This window comes from Diaporthe citri (assembly GCF_014595645.1).
Source record: "Diaporthe citri strain NFHF-8-4 chromosome Unknown scaffold_1, whole genome shotgun sequence".
Taxonomy (NCBI): domain Eukaryota; kingdom Fungi; phylum Ascomycota; class Sordariomycetes; order Diaporthales; family Diaporthaceae; genus Diaporthe; species Diaporthe citri.
The window spans coordinates 9,193,828-9,216,750 of record NW_025064846.1 but is presented as its reverse complement, the minus strand read 5'-3'; the positions used below and the strand labels follow the sequence as shown (position 1 = coordinate 9,216,750).

The 22,923-nt window shown below is 56.2% G+C and overlaps 6 protein-coding genes across 6 annotated transcripts; all 6 read left to right on the top strand.

The window, feature by feature from the left end:
• Positions 1–3,108: 3,108 nt before the first annotated feature.
• Positions 3,109–5,193, top strand: INS49_002394 (uncharacterized protein; the record flags this gene model as incomplete). The annotated part of the gene is made up of 6 exons (XM_043163207.1): positions 3,109–3,131; positions 3,553–3,734; positions 3,816–4,254; positions 4,318–4,435; positions 4,496–4,545; positions 4,605–5,193. The coding sequence occupies 6 exons, from the start codon at positions 3,109–3,111 to the stop codon at positions 5,191–5,193; spliced, it is 1,401 nt and encodes a 466-aa protein (XP_043031713.1).
• A 1,178-nt stretch (positions 5,194–6,371) lies between these two features.
• On the top strand, positions 6,372–9,316 carry INS49_002393 (uncharacterized protein; the record flags this gene model as incomplete). The annotated part of the gene is made up of 2 exons (XM_043163206.1): positions 6,372–7,601; positions 7,661–9,316. The coding sequence occupies 2 exons, from the start codon at positions 6,372–6,374 to the stop codon at positions 9,314–9,316; spliced, it is 2,886 nt and encodes a 961-aa protein (XP_043031712.1).
• Positions 9,317–10,573: 1,257 nt separating this feature from the next.
• INS49_002392 (uncharacterized protein) lies at positions 10,574–11,459 on the top strand (the record flags this gene model as incomplete). Its single annotated transcript, XM_043163205.1, has 2 exons — positions 10,574–10,766; positions 10,843–11,459. The coding sequence occupies 2 exons, from the start codon at positions 10,574–10,576 to the stop codon at positions 11,457–11,459; spliced, it is 810 nt and encodes a 269-aa protein (XP_043031711.1).
• Positions 11,460–13,085: 1,626 nt separating this feature from the next.
• INS49_002391 (uncharacterized protein) lies at positions 13,086–15,963 on the top strand (the record flags this gene model as incomplete). Its single annotated transcript, XM_043163204.1, has 2 exons — positions 13,086–15,539; positions 15,631–15,963. The coding sequence occupies 2 exons, from the start codon at positions 13,086–13,088 to the stop codon at positions 15,961–15,963; spliced, it is 2,787 nt and encodes a 928-aa protein (XP_043031710.1).
• Positions 15,964–18,274: 2,311 nt separating this feature from the next.
• Positions 18,275–19,843, top strand: INS49_002390 (uncharacterized protein; the record flags this gene model as incomplete). Its single annotated transcript, XM_043163203.1, has 3 exons — positions 18,275–18,453; positions 18,543–18,675; positions 18,755–19,843. The coding sequence occupies 3 exons, from the start codon at positions 18,275–18,277 to the stop codon at positions 19,841–19,843; spliced, it is 1,401 nt and encodes a 466-aa protein (XP_043031709.1).
• A 751-nt stretch (positions 19,844–20,594) lies between these two features.
• On the top strand, positions 20,595–22,875 carry INS49_002389 (uncharacterized protein; the record flags this gene model as incomplete). Its single annotated transcript, XM_043163202.1, has 2 exons — positions 20,595–20,891; positions 20,953–22,875. The coding sequence occupies 2 exons, from the start codon at positions 20,595–20,597 to the stop codon at positions 22,873–22,875; spliced, it is 2,220 nt and encodes a 739-aa protein (XP_043031708.1).
• Between the last annotated feature and the right edge of the window lie 48 nt (positions 22,876–22,923).

Here is a 22,923-nt window from a genome sequence, read left to right as displayed (position 1 = left end):
AATAAAGTAATTTAAAATATATAATTTAAATTTAATATAATATAATATTAAAAATTAAAAGAATATTAAATTTTAATATTTTAAATATTTATATATATAATTAATGTTATTAAATTATGTTTATGTATTTTTAGTTTCATATTTTAATACTTAATATAAATTATAAAAATAAGCTTAATTATTATTATTATATATAAATAAATAATTAATATTATTAATAAATATATATTTAAAATTCTTATTATATCTTACTTAAAGTAAGGATTATAAATATACAACTTATATTAATGAATTTAATTTTCTTATAAAGTTATGATAGATTATAGTTAGATTGAAAAATTGGGATTTTTGGGGCGGAGGGGGGAGCGCGAGTCAAAAAGACAGGGGGGGAAAGGTTCGTTTTCCACACACAGCTTGTTTCCTAGGATTCCCCGCATCCTCCCCGGGTTTCCCGCCCCAGGATTTGGGGAATCTTCGGACAAGCCAAGATCTCTAGGCGCCCACCACTGTCTCCAGTTCACGATCAGATCCACGCAAAGATGATGTTGACGATGCTAGCATGTTTCTCTGGGAAGGCGGGAGGTGTCCGCATACTGTTGTATTCGCATACGTGCATATGCGAGATAGTGAACTGCCAACAGATAGGAGACTCGGGGTTGCAACGGCGCAGGGGTCAAAACCAAAACTCACTCTGCATATACATGATGTACACACACAGATGATGGATCACAGTGAGGAAGAGTCCTTACCCCAAGCGCCACAAAGCTTCCAAATAATTTACCTTGTTTGGTCTTTGCCTCTGCGCCGCTGGATGATGTGACTGAACTCCAGAGAGGCGACAGCGATGTGGATAACCACTTAGCACATGCTTTGTATCAGGAAAGCCGAGACCACTCCCGAGACCCAACTCCCAAGAAATACGACCAATGCCACCCCCAGCATCGGTCCGTTCGTCTATCTTGGCATGCAACCATCACCGTTTGTTCGGAGTCTGGACCCTGGAGCACCCCGGCAAACCCGAGGTTTTACCAATTCCGGTGTGATCTCCTCCCCCGGCTCAATATTCTATTCGACTTCATGCCTTCATACCAGGACTTGAGATTCGCCTTCATGCCCTCAACACACAATTCTTCACTTGCACAGAAGTGGTTCGTACGAGTCTTGTTCTAAGTCTTAACGCGTCACCTTTCATGGTGGCATATTACGCGCGCTTTCCACGTCTCGAAGCACAGGAACCAGTTGTTCACGCGTAGTTGATCCCAAGTAATTGATCATTATATTGAACCGCCGCCGCCGCGGCCTGTGGAAACCATTGAGCGGAAACATCACGCTGAGGAGTATCCTGTGTGCAAGCCTTGTGTCCCGAGATCATAACTCGAGCCAACGATGCTAGAATTTTTACCCGTCAAACCATGAGACTAGGAAGTAACTGTGGTAGAGATACTAATTTGACCTAGTGTCATGTTGACATTTTGGATGTGTTACAATGAGGAAAATGTTGACTTCATTTTTCTATTTCGCAAATGACAAGGTAGATTGAGTGGGTGATATCTCTATGTTTCTTTAAGCCGACACTCCGGCCACTGCCCGAGCCCGAGGCTATTCGGCACGTTCGGCTAATAATCCATGTAAACAGCCAGTACCCACAGTCCCGCCTCCTCCCTGAGTGCAGAATACTAAGGGTCCGAGGCTGTATTAGGAGGCATTGCTCCACAGCAGCTTCAAGATGATACGAGACTCGGCTCCGAGCTCAATCATAATAGACCACCTCAGCTTGTATCAATATGGCCATTGTAACAAGGAATCCATGTCTTGAGTTTCGCAGAATTCAAAGTCTCGTTGATTGTGAGCTTGAGCAACTACCCACTACCTTGCTTTTCAACGGGAGCTAGCGTCTTCGAGCCAGGCCCAGATCATCTTGATGAGACATGCAGGTCTTAACCTCTTGCGAACACTGACACTGCATTACGCTCTTTTACGATTGGCCCATCTGACACACCCAGTTGGTAGGGTAGATGAAGTCCCTGGTAGGCTGATAGCAACCTCTTACGCGTACTCGCATATCAAACCCGCTTTGGGCGGTCCGGTCTGTTGTCACCTTCTGTTTATGGTTCAAACTGAGATTTAGCAGAGTTACACAGGCACGCTTGAATGCTTAACCCAGGCTCAACATTCAACCTGACTTGGTAGCCGGCTATTCTTTTTCACGGGTGCATCTGGCATAGTAGTACATCGATATCACGTCACTCGACTCACATCGTGCTCAGTGGGGTCACTGTCTATAGTTCCTGTTCATACAGGAGGTTAGCAGGTTAGCTCCTGATACAATCCGCGTATGGGCCACAGGATCTTTTCAAACACACTCGGGCACAAATATACAGCGTGTAAAGATCCCAAATCTTTCCCTGCAAATGCATTTAGCCCTTACCCTTTTTGGAGGAGGTCACTCACCCATATAATTTGGCTGTGAAGAATACAGATCTTCAATAATTCTGGAGAAACCCACTGTTCCTTAACATGTTCTTCCAGTAAGAAATCTTGGTCAGAAAGACTTCGCCACAAACGGGCCAATCATGAACTGCGTGACAGGGAAAGATTTGGGATCCTTACACGCTGTAGGGAAATACAAGATGCTTTCCACTCTCCTGTGGTCAGATCTATGACCATTGTTCTTGCAGCAGGCCTCGAAAGCGATCGACTGCTGGCTTTCGTGCCCGTCCATGACTAGTATTTGATCCACGCACTTTCCTACACCTTGGTATGTTTGTCGAAGTACTCAATCTATTCCAGGCCTGTCTGGTCGTACACGAAGTCTTTGGAATCTTGTGCAGGTGGCCAAAAACTGGGAAGGCTGCATGCAATATGCCAGCTGGCCAGTTGAGACGCGCCTTGCACAAGAAGCAAAACGAAGAGGGGAAAATGCACAGCAAACTCATTCCTAAATAACTAGTTGATGATTATGAACTGTTTATGAAGATTTACAACTGTGCTCAGGAAAATCTGAGATCCTCTTAATCGGCTGGAATATTTCATGCCCATTTTCACTACAATGAGAACTTAATGCTACCTTTACTATACATACAGTTACCCAATAATCATGGTAATCCCATGGATTCCAGCGAAACTGCTCTGTCAGTCTCGGAATTCCAGGTCACTTTATAGAAATTTTAAAAGTGTCGACCGTATTACGTTGTCGTAGCCTGTAAGAGTATTGCGGTATACCGATTCATGTTTTCTTGGTGATAGTGAGTTTTCAACCATATTTGCCTGAAGAAGAGAAAACAGAACAGGTTCCGAAGATAAAATTGCAGCTGCTACGGGTGACAGCAAAAAGAGTTGGCGATGTGTTGGGTGGGTAAGCAGTCTCAAGGGGCGTTGCCTGCCGCGACACACCAACAGACTTTAATTACAAAGACGCTGCTCTGATCATGCGAGCCTTCTCTTCAGCTCTCACCAACTTTCAATGGCTGTATGGAAATCCGGAGCAGCCCTATTGAATGATCCCAGAGTTCGGAAAGGTCGGGTCATTTGAAACTCGCACGTCCGCCACAGGCATGCAGGAGACCCATTGTCGCCGGGGCCCTTCCACCTCGTCGTCCCGCCAGATCCGGGTTCCGCTGCTTCCACTGTGGTCGTGCTTGCTGCTAGTATTGAGCGCAGGACCGTCCGCGTGCGCTACGTTGCCCCGGGATCAGTCTGCGGCTACGGAGTCGTTGGCAACGGTACCGGACTATGTAATTCGCTACGGTGACTCAACCCATCTCGCCCGGTGACAGCGGGCACTCGAGCCGGGACCCGAGGCTAATCTTGACCAGCACCGCTCGTCTGGCTACACTCAGAGGACCCGTTCAGGCCGTCAGACCTATTGCAGCATGTGCGCCATACCGCGCCCCTGGCGAATGGCAAGCCCGTAGAGGAGCTGCCGGAGCTCGGCTTGGACAACCTGGCCTTGCTCAACGACAGAGGACTCGACGGCAATCCGGTCGCATTGACGGCTATCGACGAGGTCACGCAGCTGCCCGCTTGGTTTTCGGGGGAGACGCCGGACGAGTCTGGAAGGCTCCACAACGCGACTGCCTGTGTTGTGGTTCTCGTTGAGTCCGAGAGGGACTCGGGCGACCTGGCGGCATTCTACTTCTACTTCTACTCCTACAACCGCGGCGCTAACAGCACTCAAGTGCTAGAGCCGCTAAAAAGCATGATAGAGAAGGATATCGAGCCTGGAATGAATTTTGGGGATCATGTTGGGGACTGGTAAGTACAAATGGGAACTTTGGCATCGCCCATGGCCTTGGCTGACGTGCAATTTCCACCAAGGGAGCATAACATGGTTCGGTTCCGGGACGGGGAACCTACCGGCATCTATTTCAGCCAACACTCTGACGGCGCTGCTTATGAGTGGGACGATTCGGCTCTGACAATAGAAGACGAGCGGGTGAGTTTGTTGCAACACATCTCACCGACTGTCTATATGCTAAATCTGAAACTCCCGTAGCCCGTTGTATACAGCGCATATGGGTCTCACGCGAACTATGCGTCTCCCGGGTAGGTTGAACGCAACCAATCATCCATTGAGACGATTCAGCTAATCCCGACCATTCCAGAGCCCATGTCCACGATGCGGTGATAAAGGACAACTGTGACGCAGGCCTGCGATGGGACCCCGTGTCTTCAGCATACTTCTATCGCTTTGATCCCCCCACCTCCGAGATGACCCGGATATTCCCACCTGGATCACCCCAAGGGTCCAACTTCACGTCAGCAATCTACTTCTCCGGGCTGTGGGGCGACGCGCAGTATCCGGACAGCGACCCTCGCCAGAAGACGGTTCCGCGCTTCGGCCTGAAACGCTACGTCTCCGGCCCGTCTGGCCCGATAACGAAGAAGCTTGTGAGAAAGGGTCTGTTCCCCGACCACCGCGAGCCCAAGTCCTGGCTGCAGTGGGGCGTCGGCCTCTTCATGTCGCTCTACCCATGCTGTTTGCGTGGATGGAGAGTCTGGGCTTCGGGCACGATACTCCTTTTCGTGTTGGTTTCGATGATCTTCGGCATCGTATATGCTGTGAGGCGGTACAGATCGAGGAGGGCAGGATACAAGAAGGTCGATACTGGTGCGGATATACCGCTGAATAACCTGGACTATAGGGACGACGTCACTGGACACGGCCACCCTTCCGATGACCACCAACGATGACGCATACGGAAATTCCCACCTCGCATTTCATAGATATAAAATGGCCCTCGCCAGGAGAAAGCATAGTACCTACCAAGTGTACCCGGTTTTGACTCAAGGTAGTCTATACGGCAGGCTTGGAGATGCATAGAGATTTCTAGCTAAAGAGACTCTCGTGTCTCGTACCTGTGTACCAGTTTCACTATCCGTTAAGCTGGCCAGCAGCAAAGATGAGACCGCTCTGGGGGCTGCTTACCAAGTCAGCTAGCCACCTTGAGGTCTACTCTGGTCAGAACGACCAAACATTCGAACCTGATGTATCCTATTGTCCGTATTTGGGCACTTGCTGCTACCGAAGAGAGGGAGAAGGAAAGAGACCGGATGGCTTATCCAGGCTACAGGCACTCATCGGAATGGTTTGTGAATGGAGGGTCTACTAGTAGTGAATGCTGCATTCGCCGTACCGTAAGTGTGCTATAGTCAGGCCAAAGATTGTGGACTCCCACATTAAACGAGTTGCCCATATTCTGTTGTTTGTTCAACAGTAAAGCCGTCGTCCTCATCTCTCACACTGAGATGTTCTCCCGAGACGTCGATCTGGAGCGGCGATGGAACGGACGCCTCCATCGCCGCCCGATCTTGTTCATCAAGCATGGCACCCGTCTTGTAATCGGACATGAACTTCCCTCCACAACACGCCAGCCCGCCCCCGGGATCCCCCAATTAAAAAAAAAAAAATTAAAAAAAAAAATTTAATCACAAAAAGGTTGCCAGCTTGTTGTTCTACTGGGTGCATGATTGCCGCTGGGGGTTCAAATGCGAATGCACTTAGAAAACAGGCTGGTAAACTGAGACTTAATGATTGGAAAATATCATTTGTGTTGCGATGGATGCAACTTAACACGATCTGAGATGAATTTATGAGGTAGGCGGTATGAGTCCGCGGGGTGATTCATGGACACTGATGACCTGCCCCTTGAGGTTAGAGAAGTGCCTGAGGGCGAGGATCTTCGGCAATGGCACGCCTTAATCGGCACCGATCTCGTGCTTATCAAACGGCCCACAGCTTCGCTGGCCAAGCTCGACGTCAACTCTATCCGTCTCCCCCTCCATAAAACCCTCTGCGGGTCAGTGAGAAAGCCCGGAAAGTACTGGGCATTGGTTGTGATCTTGGAAGATTCAATCGACGGAAGGAAAAGATGGATGCGGAGAAGAACGGACAGTTGCCCCCGTACAGCGCTGTCGCTGGTTCGCCGGCGCAGCCACACGCATGGCATCAGCAGGGCCGACGGCATGTGCGACGATCTCGAGCAGTGCGCCTGATGGCGCTGTCGTTCCTGGCCTTCATTGTCTACGCACAGTGGAGGCAGATCCCGGCTCAGCCCCCTCTCGACAGCGACGGCAGTCATTCCGTTTCGGTCAATGGGCTGTCTATCTCCAAGCTGCAGGCTGACCTTGCCGTCTGCTCGAAGCTGCGCGCGACGCCCAGCGACCCAATCGGCCTGGGCCGTGAGCGCAACGCCAGGTACATCGATGGCCACAAGCCCACACTCATACGAAATGCCACCGTCTGGGTCGGTGAGCCGGTCGAGGGCACATCCGCCGAGGCTGCACGGGCTGGGGAGGGCTGTGAATGGATCAACGCGGACGTCTTCCTGGAGTATGGCCTCATCAAGGAAGTTGGCAAGGATATTGCCATCGCAAACCTGCCCAAGGATACCATCATCTGGGATGCAAAGGGGCGACAGCTGACTGCCGGTGTCATCGACATGCATAGCCACTCCGGAGTCGACTCCCTGCCGGAGTTGAAAGGCAACAGCGACGTTAATGAGATGTCCTCGGATACCACGCCGTACGTCCGCTCTATCGACGGAATCCAGCCCACGGATCATCAGATCCAAGTGATCAAGTCCGGCGGCGTGACCACCAGCTTGGTCCTCCCCGGATCCGGCAACAACATCGGCGGCGAGGCATACGTGATCAAGCACGCCGTAGGGAAGCCCGACGGCCGCGAGGAGATTAGTGCCGAGGACATGCTTGCGGACCCGGACAAGAACTGGAGGTACATGAAAATGGCGTGCGGCGAGAACGCCAAACGGGTCTACGGCAAGGTCGGCGAGAGGGGCCCTGTGAGCAGGCTGGGCGAGTCGTGGGAGTTCCGCCACGCCTTTGAGCAGGCGGCCAAGGTCAACCGCGAGCAGGACGACTGGTGCAACGCCGCGGGTGCCTTTGGCGTGGAGAACATGAGCTCCTACCTCCCGCAGGAGCTACAATGGGAGTCCCTAGCCGCGGCGTTGCGAGGACAGGTGCACATCAACACCCACTGCTACACCATTCCAGATCTGGAGGCCATGGTGGATCACACCAACGAGTTCAAGTTCCCCGTGCGGGCTTTCCACCACGCACATCAGACGTTCCTCGTACCCGAGGTGAGTTTATCAGCTGACATTTGTTGCTTTTGGAACAATTTAAGCTGACATCGCGCTAGATTCTCAAGCGCACGTGGGGCGGCCGGCCCCCTGCGTCAGCGATATTCGCTACAAACATGTATTACAAGGCCGAGTCTTACATCGGATCCGAGTATGCTGGAAAGTTTCTGTACGAGCAAGGTCTTGCGACGGTCTATGTCAGCGACAACCCAGTCTTGAATGCCCAGCACGTCATTTTTGAGGCAGCTAAAGGCTACAAGTTCGGCCTGCCATACCATGCTGCCTTGGCTGGTGTAACAAGCGAGCCCGCCGATCTGCTAGGCCTCGGGAAGCGACTCGGAAAGATCAAGCCTGGCTACGACGCGGACGTGGTCGTCTGGGACAGCGACCCGTTAAGTGTCGGAGCGACTCCCGTCCAGGTATGGATCGATGGTACAAGCCAGTGGGAGGACCCAGTCGAGCTGAACAAGCCCGTCACCGCACCACTCGTGCCAGACCTGGCGCTGAACAAGACGAACGAGGAGACTGCGCAGCTCAGGGACGTCCTGTTCACTGGTGTCTCCAGTGTTCTGCTCTCCGACCACGACGAGGTCGCCGGTGCTGGAGCGACCTTCAACGTCGCCGTATCTGGAGGAAAACTCACCTGCATCGGAGCTTGCGAGGCGGAGCTGCGTTCCGCCACCACAGCAGGAACCAAGGTGATCAGCCTCAAGAACGGGTACCTGACCGATAGCTTCACCGCGTTCGGCTCAACGATCGGCCTGAACGAGATAGACGCCGAGTCGAGCACCGACGACGGCGACAACTCGGACGTCTTCAGCCGCGCGGCGGACGGCCTGGCCCTCGACAACAAGAAGCTGAGGGTAGCGCACGAGTTCGGCGTCACGCGGGCCATCACGGCGCCCAAGTTCGCTGGCGGGTCCAACGCCGCGCGCCAGGGCGTCAGCGTGGGCTTCACCACCGGGGCCAGGACGGCCCTGGACGAGGGCGCCGTGTGGGCCGACGACGTCGCGGTGCACTACACGCTCAGCCTCGCGGCGAAGCGGGACAAGACACCGTCCACGTCGAGCGCGGTCGGCGCGTTCCGCCGCAAGCTGCTCGCGGCTCTCAGTTCTGCTGAAGAGATCAAGGACCAGTACTCGGAGGAGGCGTACCTGAAGAAGGTCGTCGCGGGCGACCTGCCTCTCGTCGTCACCGTCCACAGCGCGGACGCCACCGCCTCGGTCCTAAAGGTGAAGCACGTGGTCGAGAAGGAGGGCGGCAAGCTCCGCCTGTCCATCATCGGCGGCGCCGAGTCGTACATCCTCGCCGACGAGCTGGCCGCCGCGGGCGTCGGCGTCGTGCTCGCCCCGGCGGAGAGCTATGCCACCGAGTGGGACCAGCGCCGCGCGCTCTCCGGCGCGCCCTTGACCAACGGGACGGCCATCGACAGGCTTGTCGACGCCGGCGTGGTCACTGCCATCGGGCTCGAGGAGGACTGGCTCGTCCGGGACCTCGCCCTGTTGGCGGGCCGGGCCTACAGGAATGGCGAGGGCCGGCTGAGCGAGAAGGACGCCCTGGCGCTCGTCTCGGCGAATGTGTACAAGATCCTGGGCATCGAGGTGCCCAAGGCGAAGGATGGTCATTTCATTGTGTCTGAGGGGAGCCCGCTCGAGATTGGATCGAGGGTGAAGGCTGTTGGTGGCGGCCTTGGGAATGTTTCCGTGTTTGAGTAGTCCGGAGGTTCCTGGGTGGGACGAGGGCGCACCTCTTTGACGATTTGAAGAGAGGAGAATCTCATGGTGATCATGTTGTACTTTTCTCCTGCAAGGTTTCTAGTACTCACAACGCAAAAGTTTAAGTAAATCCACCTGAGCAAATTCATGTTCACCTGACATACCGAGTGCCATGGCCAGTCTTTCACGCAACATGCCAATGTGTTTTCTTCGGTGTGCAGTACCAATGTCGCCGGACTATATGGTATAACATGCGATACTGTTTGGGGAAGTTACGCCTGTCCTTGAAACCCGGTAACCATTTCCAACGAGGTCACTGGAAATTCATAGGTCCTCCGGTCATTGCTGTGAACAAAGGTACACCCTGATTTCAATCTGTGGTTCCACTTTCGGGCATGAAAAGAATGGCTTCAATTGATGCTCGGCAAGTTACGTGGCAGAGTGAACGAACATTCCCGATTGGTATCCAGGGGACTGAGCGTGTGAACAGTTGTAGCCAAGAATGGGCACAACACGAATACTGGTCAATATTCCGATTACCAAAGGTCTCTTTCGCGACTATGGATAATTGTTTGGATTTATCCGAAGCTGACGCGAAATTCACCTTCGTTGGCACTAGCAAACCCTGGAACAGCCTCAGATGAGGAACATTCGCATCAGCTGTGCCTTCGCTTGATTTTGCGTGATGGTGTCTTTCACCATGACTGAGCTTGTCCGACCATTTCCGAGATTTTGGCATCACTGGCGATCCTCCAGTGTGCTGCATAACGAAAAAGATGCAATATGCCGTCTGGACGTTTACATTTTGACCATATGATCATATGCTTGGACTGGCGGAGATAGACGGGGCTGCTGCGGAACGATTATCATCAAGCACATGCTTCCGCAGCTCGAAGCTCAATCTCGGGCCCTACAACTTGTCCGAGACCTTCGCAGCGAGCCACTCACATTCGGTCGGGCAGTTTCGCGTCGGTCCCGAATAAGCCAAATCGGGTTACACGTCCACTCAAAGCCAATCAGAATCATTCACCACGGAGCTTTGTCAGTCCGTTCAAGAGCGAGGTTCCGCAGGGCTCGGCCGCCAGCTCAAGCTTCAAGCATGGGCTGTTTGATAATCCAGCTGCCTGCACTTAAAGGAATCGGTCCCGCAACACACAACTAGCGCTCTGGAACAACTTGGTCTTTGATCACAACGCCTAGTACTTTTCAACACTCTCAAGACCCTTTCGTCACACCACGTACGCTTAACTTGACAATATGGGTGGTCCAATGTGCCCGATGCAAAACGGCGGTGGCTTCCGAGGCCCCCCAATTCCTCTGGTCGTCGTCCCCGTGATCTATCACTTGATACAATCGAATCCCGATTTGAAACTCACCAAGTACGTGAAAGACTTGTTGAACAAAGGCGGTCCGGTCAGTGTCGCCGAGAACGCCCATCATATCGTTCAATGTAAGCATTTCCTCCTTCACGTTACTGCTTGGGCGGATGGCAGTCCCAGTGAATGCTTGATACTGACATGTCCTAGATGTATTATCGAAGGTCCCATCCAACGTGCTGTACTGGTTCGGCACCAAGGTTCTCCAGCTGAAGCCGGAGCTCGCCATGCAGACGACGGAGTTTCTGAAATCAAGGACACAACTGGAGCCTCCGCCCGAGAAAAGTATTGTGGGGAACGATTTGGGGAGGCTCGAATCCTCTGATGCTCTCACCATTCCATCGGACATTGAGCGACGCCTTGAGAAGCTCGAGATGGATTATCAGATGCTCCAGGAGAAGCACACGGAGTCACTCAAGCTGTTGACTTACAAGACGGAGGGCGTTGTGGAGATCCCAAGAGAGCTCCCCTTGCCAACGCCTCCGGAGTCGCCAGAACTCCAAGCCCTTGTGTCGACTGAGCCGGGCCAGCTAGCAGCGACTCCTGAGCAGCCCCGGTCTCCTCGACCAGCTGCAAGCGACATGGAGACCCAGGCCTTGCTGCAGGAGATTGGTCTCCGGCTCGGAAAGGTTGTCCTGGAATGGGCTGGTGACATGATGAAACAGAGCCTGATGTCTGCTGCGTCTGCGAAACTTTCGAGCGACTCCAAGTTCGGCGCAGCAGGTGTAGATCTTACCAGCCGGCTCGCGACCTCGCTTACAACTTGAGTAATTTGGGGGTCCAAGCTGGATGCAAGAATTGCAGGAACACGAAGACATTCAGGCGACGAATTCCGCCCGCGACAGCAGACACAGCAAAGCTCCCTATCAGAATGATCGACAACGAGAGGGGAGCTGATAACTTTAAATCGGCCCTTCTGTGACCACTCAGGAATTCAGGCAACTGAGTATGCTGCGACAACTGCAGCGGACGCGAGCGAAGGTTGTACCACAGCTGATCGACCGTGAGCCAAGTCGGGGCTGTTTTTGAGACGGCGAAAACGACGCTGCGGCTGTCGATGCACGGAGGGCTCAATTAATTAGACTATCAAACTGGGCCGACATAGGACCGGGAGGTGGGAGGCCGAATAAACAGCTGGCCCGCGCCGCGCGAGGGGGGAACAGGTCGCACGCATCGATAACACCGCCACCAGCAATTGGCACAAACCCTCAGGAGCCATGGGCCCCGCCAACATAACTTAAACCCTGAAGCCGGCTGGCACCCGCCTGTGCAACCTGCACGCAGGTGGGATCGGCCAAGTACGACCCAGTCATTCTAAGGATCCGAGAGGACGGGGGGTGGTCTAAAAATAGACACAGCTTGGGGATGATCCATCAGTTCGGACCGAGCCTATATTGCCGGCCCGCCCGGAGCAGATTCGAACGAAAAGAAGCAAGCGAGCAAGCAGGACGGGCAGATGGGGGGGGGGGGTTTGAGATAGAGGTAGCTTGGGGTAGTACAGTAGACACGAGAATTGACTCTATCACCGTCTTATATTAATGTTTCGCCGGGGGGCTGTCGTCCCAAGTATTGACGCCTGTCGGTCGAGGGATGATGGAAGTGACAGATAGGATTTGTTGGTTGGTCTGGACGTAATATCATGATGTGCCGGGGTGACGACATGTCAGTGGCTTGAATGCAACCCTGCACATGCACACTTCTCCATTCGGGTCTTCTGCCGACGGATCGTTTGCTGCAATCTCTCAAGCGCGCCCCAACCGTGGGAGGCGGGAGTCAGATTACTGGGGACGCATGGTGCGCGGGTCAGGCAATGTGGCCGTCAGATCCGCCGTTGAACAGGCCGTTCGTTCTCTTAAAAGTTTAGCCCAGCAGCAGGCAAGTGGGCAGCGCGCAGTAGTCGGGCAGGAGAATTGAAGGAGGGATGGGATGGGCAAAGGCGATCCTCTTTCCTGCTATTGCTCGACACCCGCCTGTTTCACTGCAGGCGGCAGGGAAGCAGGCGGGCCCAAAATAGGGTGGCAACCTGTTGGGCGGACCGGGCTACTGCGGCACTACTGCATGCGTACTTTAGCACATGGCCACAGAGGATAGAGGGTAAAGTAAAGAGAGGATCGAGGGACATGCAAGAAGGATGGCACCCGAGCAGGGGTTGGGGCAAGCTCCACGGCCCCCAAAGTTGCTTGGTGCTCACATGTCATGGCCCCCCCCCCCGTCTTGCAGATTTCCCGCCTGCAGGCCCGTCACATATGTAAGATGCTGCCATGTTCACTTCCGCACTTCCTTCCAGCCCTGGCCAGAAAAGATGACGATGTCTCGGCCTCGATCCTCTCGCGAAGACTGACTGAACAAACCCACGACGCGCACCAGCAGCCGGAGCTGTTGGAGCTGCCGCGATGCCGCCCGACGAGACCATGTCCTCTCCAGGATTCCAGACTACCCGCAAAAAGGAATCCTTCGCCTCCCCCTGGCCCACCCCACCAATGAGGCGTTGCATGCGGGCCCAGCGTAGGCTTGAGGGATGCCATGTGGCCCAGTCATCATCACAACAAAACTCCCGCCGGTCGGGCGACCTGCACTTCGCCCTCTATGCCCCGGACTGCCCGTCGCGCATGTCCTTCTCCAGCCGGACTGCAGCTGACGACGATCCGTTACGTGCCGACCGACATGGTAATGGTGATGGTGATGGTGATGCAGAACCTTCAGCCGCAGACGCAGACGCAGACCGCCGCCGCCCAACAGACCGACTCCGACACCGCCTGACCATGGAGTCCAGGCCAAGGTCCATCATCGGTTCTGCGTGCCTGGCGCTCGAGTCCACCGTTGGCAAGACCGTCGCCGACGTCACAAACTTTGTCCGCCACTGCCGCCCCGCCAGGGCAGACCTCACCCCGATCACCCGGGAGCTGTCCGAGCTGCAGATGGTCCTGGAGCTGCTTAACGACTTTGGACAGTATGGGCAGTACGGAGAGAACCGCCAGCAGGACGCCATCCCCCCAGAGCTGCAGGCTCACCTCAGGCCCATCCTCAGCAACTGTATCACGGTGGTGCTGCGCATCGACGGCGTGCTTCGGCGCCATGGCCAGGGCGAGGCCGATGGGTCTGCCAAATGGACTGCACAGGGCAGGACGGAGATGGCTGAGCTGCGGCCCTCGCTGGAGGTGCACCGTGGCGCACTAGGTCACATCTCTGATCTCATCTCGATATCTATCTCGAGGGCGTCCAAGGACCGCGACCCCGGAAGCACTCAGGAGGCCGGGCTTCAGGTCAAGGATGTGATCGAAGATCTCCAGGACGTGAGGTCGTCTATTCTCGTCAGCGACAGCAACGCCACCCTGGCACGACAGCACTTTGCATTGCAGGTCCACCTCGGCCAGATTATCGCCTACGCGGAGACGCTCAACAGACCGGATGCGTGGGACGAGGCGGTAAAGGCTATTGATGCTGCGGGGGAGGACGGAGAGGCCGGACCCTCAGAACCAACTTCGGAGCCAGTATCTCCCATCACGTCGATAAGAGAGAGCCCATCACAGGATCGCATTGTCGAGAGCCTACGCGCAAGGCCCAAATCATACTCCCCAGCATTGTCCAGCGCAACCATCGGCGCAGCGAGGACAACAAACCACACAACCACACTAAGTATTCCGAGCAGGAAGGCGATCATAGTATCGCCGCTGACCACCGGGGGATTATCTGTCAACACTTTCGGCGGCTCAAATCGAGAACAGGGGGGGTCAATATCACCAATGACATATAGAGGACCGGCAAATGAGGAGAACACAACAAATGCTCCAGAACCTGCCGAGGAGGAGTCGGAACCGATATCGCCAATGAGTTTTGGGAAGCCTGCGTCGGCAGAGGAAGCAGAAGACGCGCCTGCACCCATAGAGACACCACCGACCGACCCGGGGGTGTTCGATACAGAAAACAAGGCCATTTCAGGTGAGTTACTCGTGCCGGGGGCAACCGCGCACAGGATAGGAATCGCGCCGAGCAGGGTGAGCACGGCAGCTTCCAGCTACATAGAAGACATGGAAGACAGGGAAGAGGAGATCACAGAGGAGGCCCTGGCCTTCGCCCAGGTCCCCGTCCACATCATGGGGCGGCTATCAGTGAACCTGGTCGGGCAAGTCTACACCAACAACTCAGGCCGGAGCTGTTCGGACGGGACGAGCTTCGACAGGTCCATCTCGACGTTCGAGACGGAGGGCGAGATGGAGGAGGCCGAGGGCGAGGGGTACGCCGCGTCGACGGGGACGAGCGACACCGGCAGCCTCCGGGACGGGCACCTGCAATTCTCCCAGATCGACGTGACACAAGTGACACCACCCGCGGCCACCCAGGAGGCCCACCCCGGCGAGCAGGTGCTGCCACAGCAGGCGGCGGGGCACCCTCCACCAGCGCAGGCGCCGCAACCACCACAACCACCACCACCACCATCGCCCCCGTCGCGCCAGATCCGCGAGCAGGCCTCGATGTCGACCATGAACACGCAGACCTTCCTGCAGGGCAAGCCGCTCCCCCGGACCCCCCTGGTGTACGTGCCGCAGTACCCGGGGCCCTTCATCCGCAAGAAGGTGGTGGTGGTGGGCAACTTCAGCTGCGGCAAGACGTGCCTGATCACGCGCATGGCGCGGGGCCACTACCCCAGGGGGGACGGCAACGGCGACCGCGCGGGCGTGACGGAGACGGTCAGGGTGTCGGTCGACGAGGAGCCGGTCGAGCTGTCCCTGTGGGACATCCGGGGCATCGACTACGACCCGTCGTGGCTCGGCGGCGCGCAGGTGGCGCTCATCTGCTTCAGCGTGAACATCGCGTCGACGGACGCGAAGGGGAAGCACCTCGGGCGGGTGAGTAACCGCGCCAATCCCACAAGTGGCGAAACGCAATGACATTCAAACGAAAGACTGCAGTGCTAACCTGTGTGACAAAAACAAACAGTGGGTAACAGAAGTAAACCGCAACTGCCCGGGCGCCGCCATCCTCCTCGTCGGCCTCAAGAGCGACATCCGCTGGCACGCCAAGACGGTCGAGAAGCTGCGCAAGCACGGCAAGACGCTCGTGACCCCGGAGCAAGGGGAGCAGCTGCGCGACAGCATCGGCGCCACCCGCTACCTCGAGTGCTCCGCCCGCACGGGCGACGGCGTGCTCGAGGTCCTCGAGGAGGCGACGCGCGCCTCGCTGCTCGTCAACAACGAGGGCTCCAAGAAGGGCCACCGCCGGCCGCTCTCGCGGATCGGCAAGTTCCTCGGCCTGGGGGGCCGCTCGGACTGACCGGGCCGCCTGTAGGGTCGAGATACCTGATAGTGGTAATTGGGAGGGAGAGAGGGAGGGGGAAATTCCCTCTCTCTCCACATAATATTTGGCGCCCTTGAGAGGCTTCCGGGGGTTCATTATGATGCCGTAAAGGGTAGGCACTGCACATTTGCAAAACTTCATGATACGCTTGGCGTTCATCATTGTGGGATCTGGTACATATCGGGATGTATGTACCATGCGAGGGTTGACGACGTGTGTGCATATATTGTTTTTCGGTTTCGTGATAGCGTGCCTCGGTTTGATCAAACAACGGTCGACCGTGTCGAGTTGCACCTGGGAGTTGCGGAAAGCTGGGCTTGTACCCGGGAATCGACTGATACCGGCAGAAACGCAACAGTTTAGGAACGGGATATCGTTCCAAGCCCATGAACTTGAACAGAGCCCCTTGTGACCGTCTAAAAAGCTCAATGACCTCCGGGTTTGCTAAAATCGCCGTCTTATTCCAAGGGCTTGCCACTTGCGCAATTCCCCATTTCCGAAGCCTGACATTGTCGAAATACTCTCTAGTAATATTGGCCGGCACCATGATCATATCGCTCACTAAGTAAGCACATATCGGAGCACGTATAGGTACAACAGGCCGCAGGCAATTCATTAAGAACGGACGTGAGAGGTCATGCAGCAAGACCTCATTGGCTATGCCATTGCAACATGACGTTTCAGTTTCAGAATGACTCCAGTAAAGATGTTGAATAGGCCGCATTGTTTTGTAAAGACAAAAGCGGAAGGTCGTTGTCATCCTGTCGTGACAATGATTCAAATAGAAATGAGACATCAAGAAAACGTAACTATTAGTGTGCTCTTCATTTGTCGAAACGGGCTGTAATATTCACAGTAATAACGAGTATGTGGAGATCAAGAAATTAGTGAGTAACAATATGCCCTCTTTCAATCGTCCTCAATAAGTTCCAAGTCTGTTCTGACAATCTGAGGACTGAAGGATTTCAGACTTTAAAACCTTACAACTAGTAGAATTCTAGGCATAACATGATTTTAACCTCAGAGCAAGGTGTCAGAAAACACACGGCACGGCAAGTTACACTCGCAACGGCAGTCCTGTCTTGATAGCGAGTTGCTAAGCTCTGAGAACCCCACCTTGTGCTTTTTTGTCTCTTCGACTGTCGGTTCAAAGTGCCCTTTTGGAAGCGGAGATGCTGTGTTCTCGCCGGTAATCAGGGTAAATCGTGCCGTCGCGACTGCTCGAAACTCGAACTCAACAGGTTTTTGTTTCGCTTGACCCTGGTAGTCCATAATCGGACTAGAGTTGTATGCAGTACTCAGCCAGTATGGTGTGTCATCATCTGCGACTATTAACCCACACTTGGTGAGGCATTTGTGTAGTTATGTTGTCATTCAAGTCCTTTAGAGTTCCAAAGCATGCCGGAGATGAGGATCACAAACACTCGTCCATTCTAAAGCAGGACATTTGCAGATGTCCACGTGGGCTGATTGTGATGCGAAAGCTTCATGTCTGTATTGGTAACCGCCGCGAAGAGGCCCTCTGAGCTCTTCCTTTGTGGTGGGCTGAGCAACTAAAGAGTCAGTAGCTGCATTGCCGTTGCTGAGGAAAGAAGGAAGAGAGAGACCTAATGGCCTATAATCCAGGCTATGAATACTCATCGGAGTGGTATTTTCCTGGAGTCATGAAAGATTGCCAACATCCACCCAACCAGATCCTTCTATCCGGGTGCATGATACCTCAAATCAACGTCTACACTGCCTAGCATGAATGTGGAAGGTACAAGGGAAGCATAGAAGTTGTCTCGTTTGACCCAAATGGTTGAAATAGTGTGCTCTCTATCACAGAAACAACCAATACCAGGTCTAGGACGGGAGGATGAAAACTATCCGAGCAGTCCAAGTCCGACCGAGTCACCTTCATTCTTCGCAACATGCCAAGAGGACGCGTCGACCCTACCCCAGAATCTGAAAAGTCCCGCCATCGAGAATGCGGGGTCTGGGGAAAAGATGTCTAACCCAGAGTCATCATCGCCGCGCACTAGGCTGTGTTCGACGTCCTGAACCACCTGGACGGTGCGGAGGAGGATCAGCCGGCCGAACTAGAAGTCGGACTTTCCGAACTCGACAAAGTCGGCAGTTTTCCCCGTCGCAGCGGCAGCCCCACATCAACCACTGCAGATCCGGGCCCTGGCCCAAGCTTCCCGTTCAGCCTTTTCGGCATATTATTCCGTGGGGCCCCATCACTGGCCAGCCTGCTCCCCATGCGCAGAAACGACGTGTGCCGGACAGTGTCTCTGCAGCTGCCATGTCACGGCCTCGGCCACAGCCACAACCACGGGCGAGTCCGTTGATTCCGCGGCCGGTTCCAGCACCCCAACCAAGAACAAAGAGCTTCTCCCTACCAAACGCCCTGTCGCGCGTGGGGACCCCGGTGGCCAAAGGGACCTGGATCTTGGGTCGTGGAAACGATTCCGAGGACAATGGGTACGTCCGGTCCATGAACCAGGCCCCGTGTGCCTGGGACGCCGCCCCCGGGGCAGAACCACCCAGCTGATGGACGACGCCCCGTGTAGCGACGCCGCGACGCCGAGCGAGTCCAGCCGGTTCCTGGTGGCCGGAATCGACATCTTGGCGAATCCTCGCCTGCCAGTCGTCCCCGAGTCGCCCCTGAAGGACCGCAGGGAGGCTGTCCTCTTCATGCACTATGTGCACACGCTGTCACTATGGGCATGTTCACACAGCTCGCCTTGCCCACCCCAACACGGCGCCGCTGACAGCCACCTAGATCGACACGTGCGACAAGAAGGCACACTTCGGAACTGAGGTGCCCAAACGGGCGCTTCGCATTCCCCTCCTGGCATACGGGATCGTGGCATTCGCGTGCCAGCACCTGGAGCTCACCACAAACTCGCAGGACACCGAGTCTGCTGGGTACTACAACCAGGCGCTGCGCCTGCTCATCCCCGAGCTGGACCGCTCGGCCGACCACTTTGACGAGAACGTCCTCTGCGGCATCGTGCTCCTGCGCCTCTACGAGGAGAGGTCGGGGCGGCCCAGCGGCAAGGACATCACCGAGGGCCTGGTGTCCGAGGAGCTGGACATGGGGACGCACCTCCTGGGCAGCTCCCGCGTGCTCAAGAACTTCACGTCGTCCGCCTCGGGCGGGCTCGCCGAGGCCTGCTTCTGGGTGGTGTTGAGGCAGGACATGTTCATCTCCCTCACGCGGTCCCAGCCCCCGAGCGCGCCACTAGAAAACATCATGGGCTCGCGCGCCTTTACTGAATGGGACCCCGAGTCCATCGCCAACAGGATGGTCTATCTCTGCAGCAGGATACTCTCCTACGCCCTCGACCCCGTCAAAAACACCCAGACCACGTGGTGGGACCAGATGGATGCGGAGGTCGACGCCTGGAACAAGGCCAAACCGTGGCATTTCCAGGCCCTGTGGCTCGAGGAGCCATCGCAGAGCACAGCGGCCGCTACAGCGTTCCCAACCGTGCGGCTCGTGCGGCATGGCTACGTCGCGGGATACCAGCACTACCACATGGCCAAGATGCTTCTTGCAATATTCGACCCTCGGCTTTGTTCGAATGGGTTTGACACGTTCCGCCAGAGGCAGAGGGCGGACAGGACAGCCCTCGCGCACCTGCGCACACTCATAGGGATCTCGATAAGCAACCCGGAGGTGGTCAACTCCAGGTTCACGGCGACTCACTGCATACAGGCCTGTGGGTCGTGCCTGAGGGACCCACGCGAGCGGGAGGAGGTCGTCACCTTCCTGGAGGACATGGAGCAGCTGTCGGGATGGCGGTGCAAGTACGTGATCAAGAGGCTGAGGGAGGAGTGGTCACAGGACTACATCAGGCATATCTAATTGACTCGAGCGTCACGGCGAATAATATCATTGGTTTAGTGGTGACCGCAAGGAGCCATGCAGTCCCAGAGTGAGAGTGACAGCAGGCCGGCGTGCGGTAGCGAAATGCCATGCCCACGCAGGCCGCTGTCGTATAGATGCATACTCGCCAAGAGAGCAGCAAGCAAGGTCAAAGCAGGAGCCACCCGCCACCCCCACTCCATACCCAGTGTTTGGCCTGCACAGTACCCACCTGAGGCTCGAGTCTATTCTGACAGCCGCAGCAACCTTGATCTGGGGGTTCCACTTGAAGGAAGACGGGCAAACTTGCCCTGTTGAACTCCGCACGCGGTTGTCTGGCGCGAGACATGCCTAGTCTGCTGAGAGGGGCAATTCCCCCCGGGACCCTCCTTCTCCGCATTCTCGGGGGAACTTGACGACATGCACCCTCCTTCCATCGTGGGGTAGTGGGTACACTGTCGTCTCAGAGCTGGGGACAAGCAGATGCGCTTGGGGTATTTCCAAATGTAGTGATCTCCGCCAAAATTCGCCGACATTGTACTGCTTGAGTATACAGTCTGGTAGTTTTGGCACCGGTCCCTCATCCTGCCCGTGGGCGACTGCCAACCTAACCATTGGCGTACGTAGGAGAAGCCATGACACCAAGAATATAAGATCGTTCACAAGCTGAACCCCACGAAGAACCCCGTTGTCGATGTATTAGAGATCGATGCCAAAATATCTTTGCTGTTTGCACCCACATCTAAGCACAATGGCCGATCCAGTCTTCCAACTCAACGCGAGCTCATTAGCAAATACGTTTTTCCAAAGGGACGCTCTACCCGCTGAGGTGGCCCAAGTACTACGGCAACTCGCTCCCTCGTCTTTCGCAGATACCGCTGCCCTAGCCGCAGTCGGCCTCGTATCATCAGCATTTCTTCTCCGCCGGTACACATGGGACAAGCCGGACCCGCACGAGTATATCTTCTTTGAGAAGCCACAGGCTCAGGAGGGGTTCTTGAACAAGGTCAAAACCACCAGGAATATCACAGAGAGGCTGGAAGAACTTGTGAGTTGAGCTGAGGCCGTACAGACAACGTGCTCAGTGTTAACTAGATTTCCGCACGCAGAACAAAGATGCAGTGGTCTTCTGGGGCTCCCAGTCCGGCACGGCAGAGGGCTTCGCCAACCGCCTCGCGAGGGAGCTGCACCAGCGGCTCGGGCTAGACGCCCTGTCGGCAGACCTGTCGGACTTCGACTCCAAGACGATCGCGCTGCTCCCCAAGACCAAGATCGCCATCTTCATCCTCTCGACCTACGGCGAGGGCGACCCGAGCGACAACGCAGGGCCGTTCTGGGACTGGCTGACCAAGCTCACGGGCAGCGGCGGCGCCCCGCTGTCCTCGCTCCGCTACGCCGCGTTCGGCCTGGGCAACACGCAGTACAGGTACTACAACCGCGTCGTGGACGTGGTCGACGGGGCGCTCCAGAAGGCCGGCGCCGAGAGGCTTCTCGACGTCGGCAGGGCCGACGACGCAGCGGGCGCGACGGAGGAGGACTTCCTGGCGTGGAAGGACGACCTCTTCACCTTCTTCGTGAGGGGGCTCGGCATGCAGCAGCACGAGGTCAAGTACGAGCCCCAGCTGTCGGTCGTGCAGGACGACTCCCTCGACCTGGCCGACCTGCACCTGGGCGAGCCGCTCCGCTCTGCGGACAAGGGCGCCAGCGAGGTCCGGCCGCTCAAGATCCGGGGCGCCCGCGAGCTGTTCAGCGACACCCCGCGCAACTGCCTGCACCTCGACCTCGACCTCACCGAGCACCCCCAGATCACCTACAAGACGGGCGACCACCTCGCCGTCTGGGCCATGAACCCGGACGAGGAGGTCGAGCGGCTCCTTACGGTCCTGGGCCTCGCGGGGCGCCGTGACGTCCCCCTCCTGGTGCAGGCGCTCGACAAGTCGGTCAAGGTGCCGGTACCCTCGCCCACGACCATCGAGGCCGTCCTGCGGCACTACCTCGAGATCTGCGCCCCGATCTCCCGGGACGCCGTCAAGGCACTCGCCCAGTTCGCGCCGACGGAGCAGGCCAAGGACTTCCTCGCCGCCCTGAGCGAGGACCGCGCCAGCTTCTCAGAGTTCACCGCCGACAAGCACCTCAACCTCGGCCGGCTCCTCGAGATGGCCGCGCAGCAGGGCCAGTCCGGCAGCGACAACAGCAGCACATGGGCGTCCCTTCCGCCCTCCTTCCTCATCGAGACGCTCCCCAAGATGCAGCCCCGGTACTACTCCATCTCCTCCTCGAGCATGATCTCCCCGCGCCACCCGACCATCACCGCCCTGGTCTCAACCACACCCCTAGCCACCTCCACGCCAGGCACACCGTCGCCCTCAGCACCAGCCTCCATCCCAGGCCTGGCAACAAACTACCTCCTCGGCCTCTCACACTCCCTCACACCAGAGACCACCCCCGCCCCAACCCACCCAGCAGGCCTGACATACCCCCTCGCCGGCCCCAGCGGCGCCCTCTCCGGCGGGCGGGTGTACGCGCACGTGCGCAGGTCGCGCTTCAAGCTGCCCGCGCAGCCGTCCCACCCGCTGGTCATGGTCGCCGCGGGGACGGGCGTGGCGCCGTTCCGGGCGTTCCTGGCGGAGCGGGCGCGCATGCTGCAGATCGGCAAGGAGGCCGGCGAGATGGTCCTGTTCTTCGGGTGCCGGCGCCCCGCCGAGGACTACATCTACCGCGAGGAGCTCGAGGGGTACGAGCGCGAGCTGGGCGGGAGGATGCGCATCGTCACCGCGTTCTCGAGGGAGGATGGCGTGCCCAAGACGTACGTCCAGGACCGGGTCAGGGAGCTTGGTGCGGATGTTGTGAGGCTTGTGCTGGAGGGGGGTGCGTCGGTGTACATGTGCGGCCGGGCGAGCATGGCGAGGGAGGTTGGCGGGGTGGTGGGTGAGCTGGTTGGTAAGGAGAAGGGGTGGGGCCAAGAGCAGATCAAGGAGTGGACCGAGAGGATGAAGAGGGGCAGGACATGGCAGGAAGATGTTTGGGGATAGACAACCTGAATTCTGTTGGTTTTCCATTTTGTCCATAGAAGCGATCAT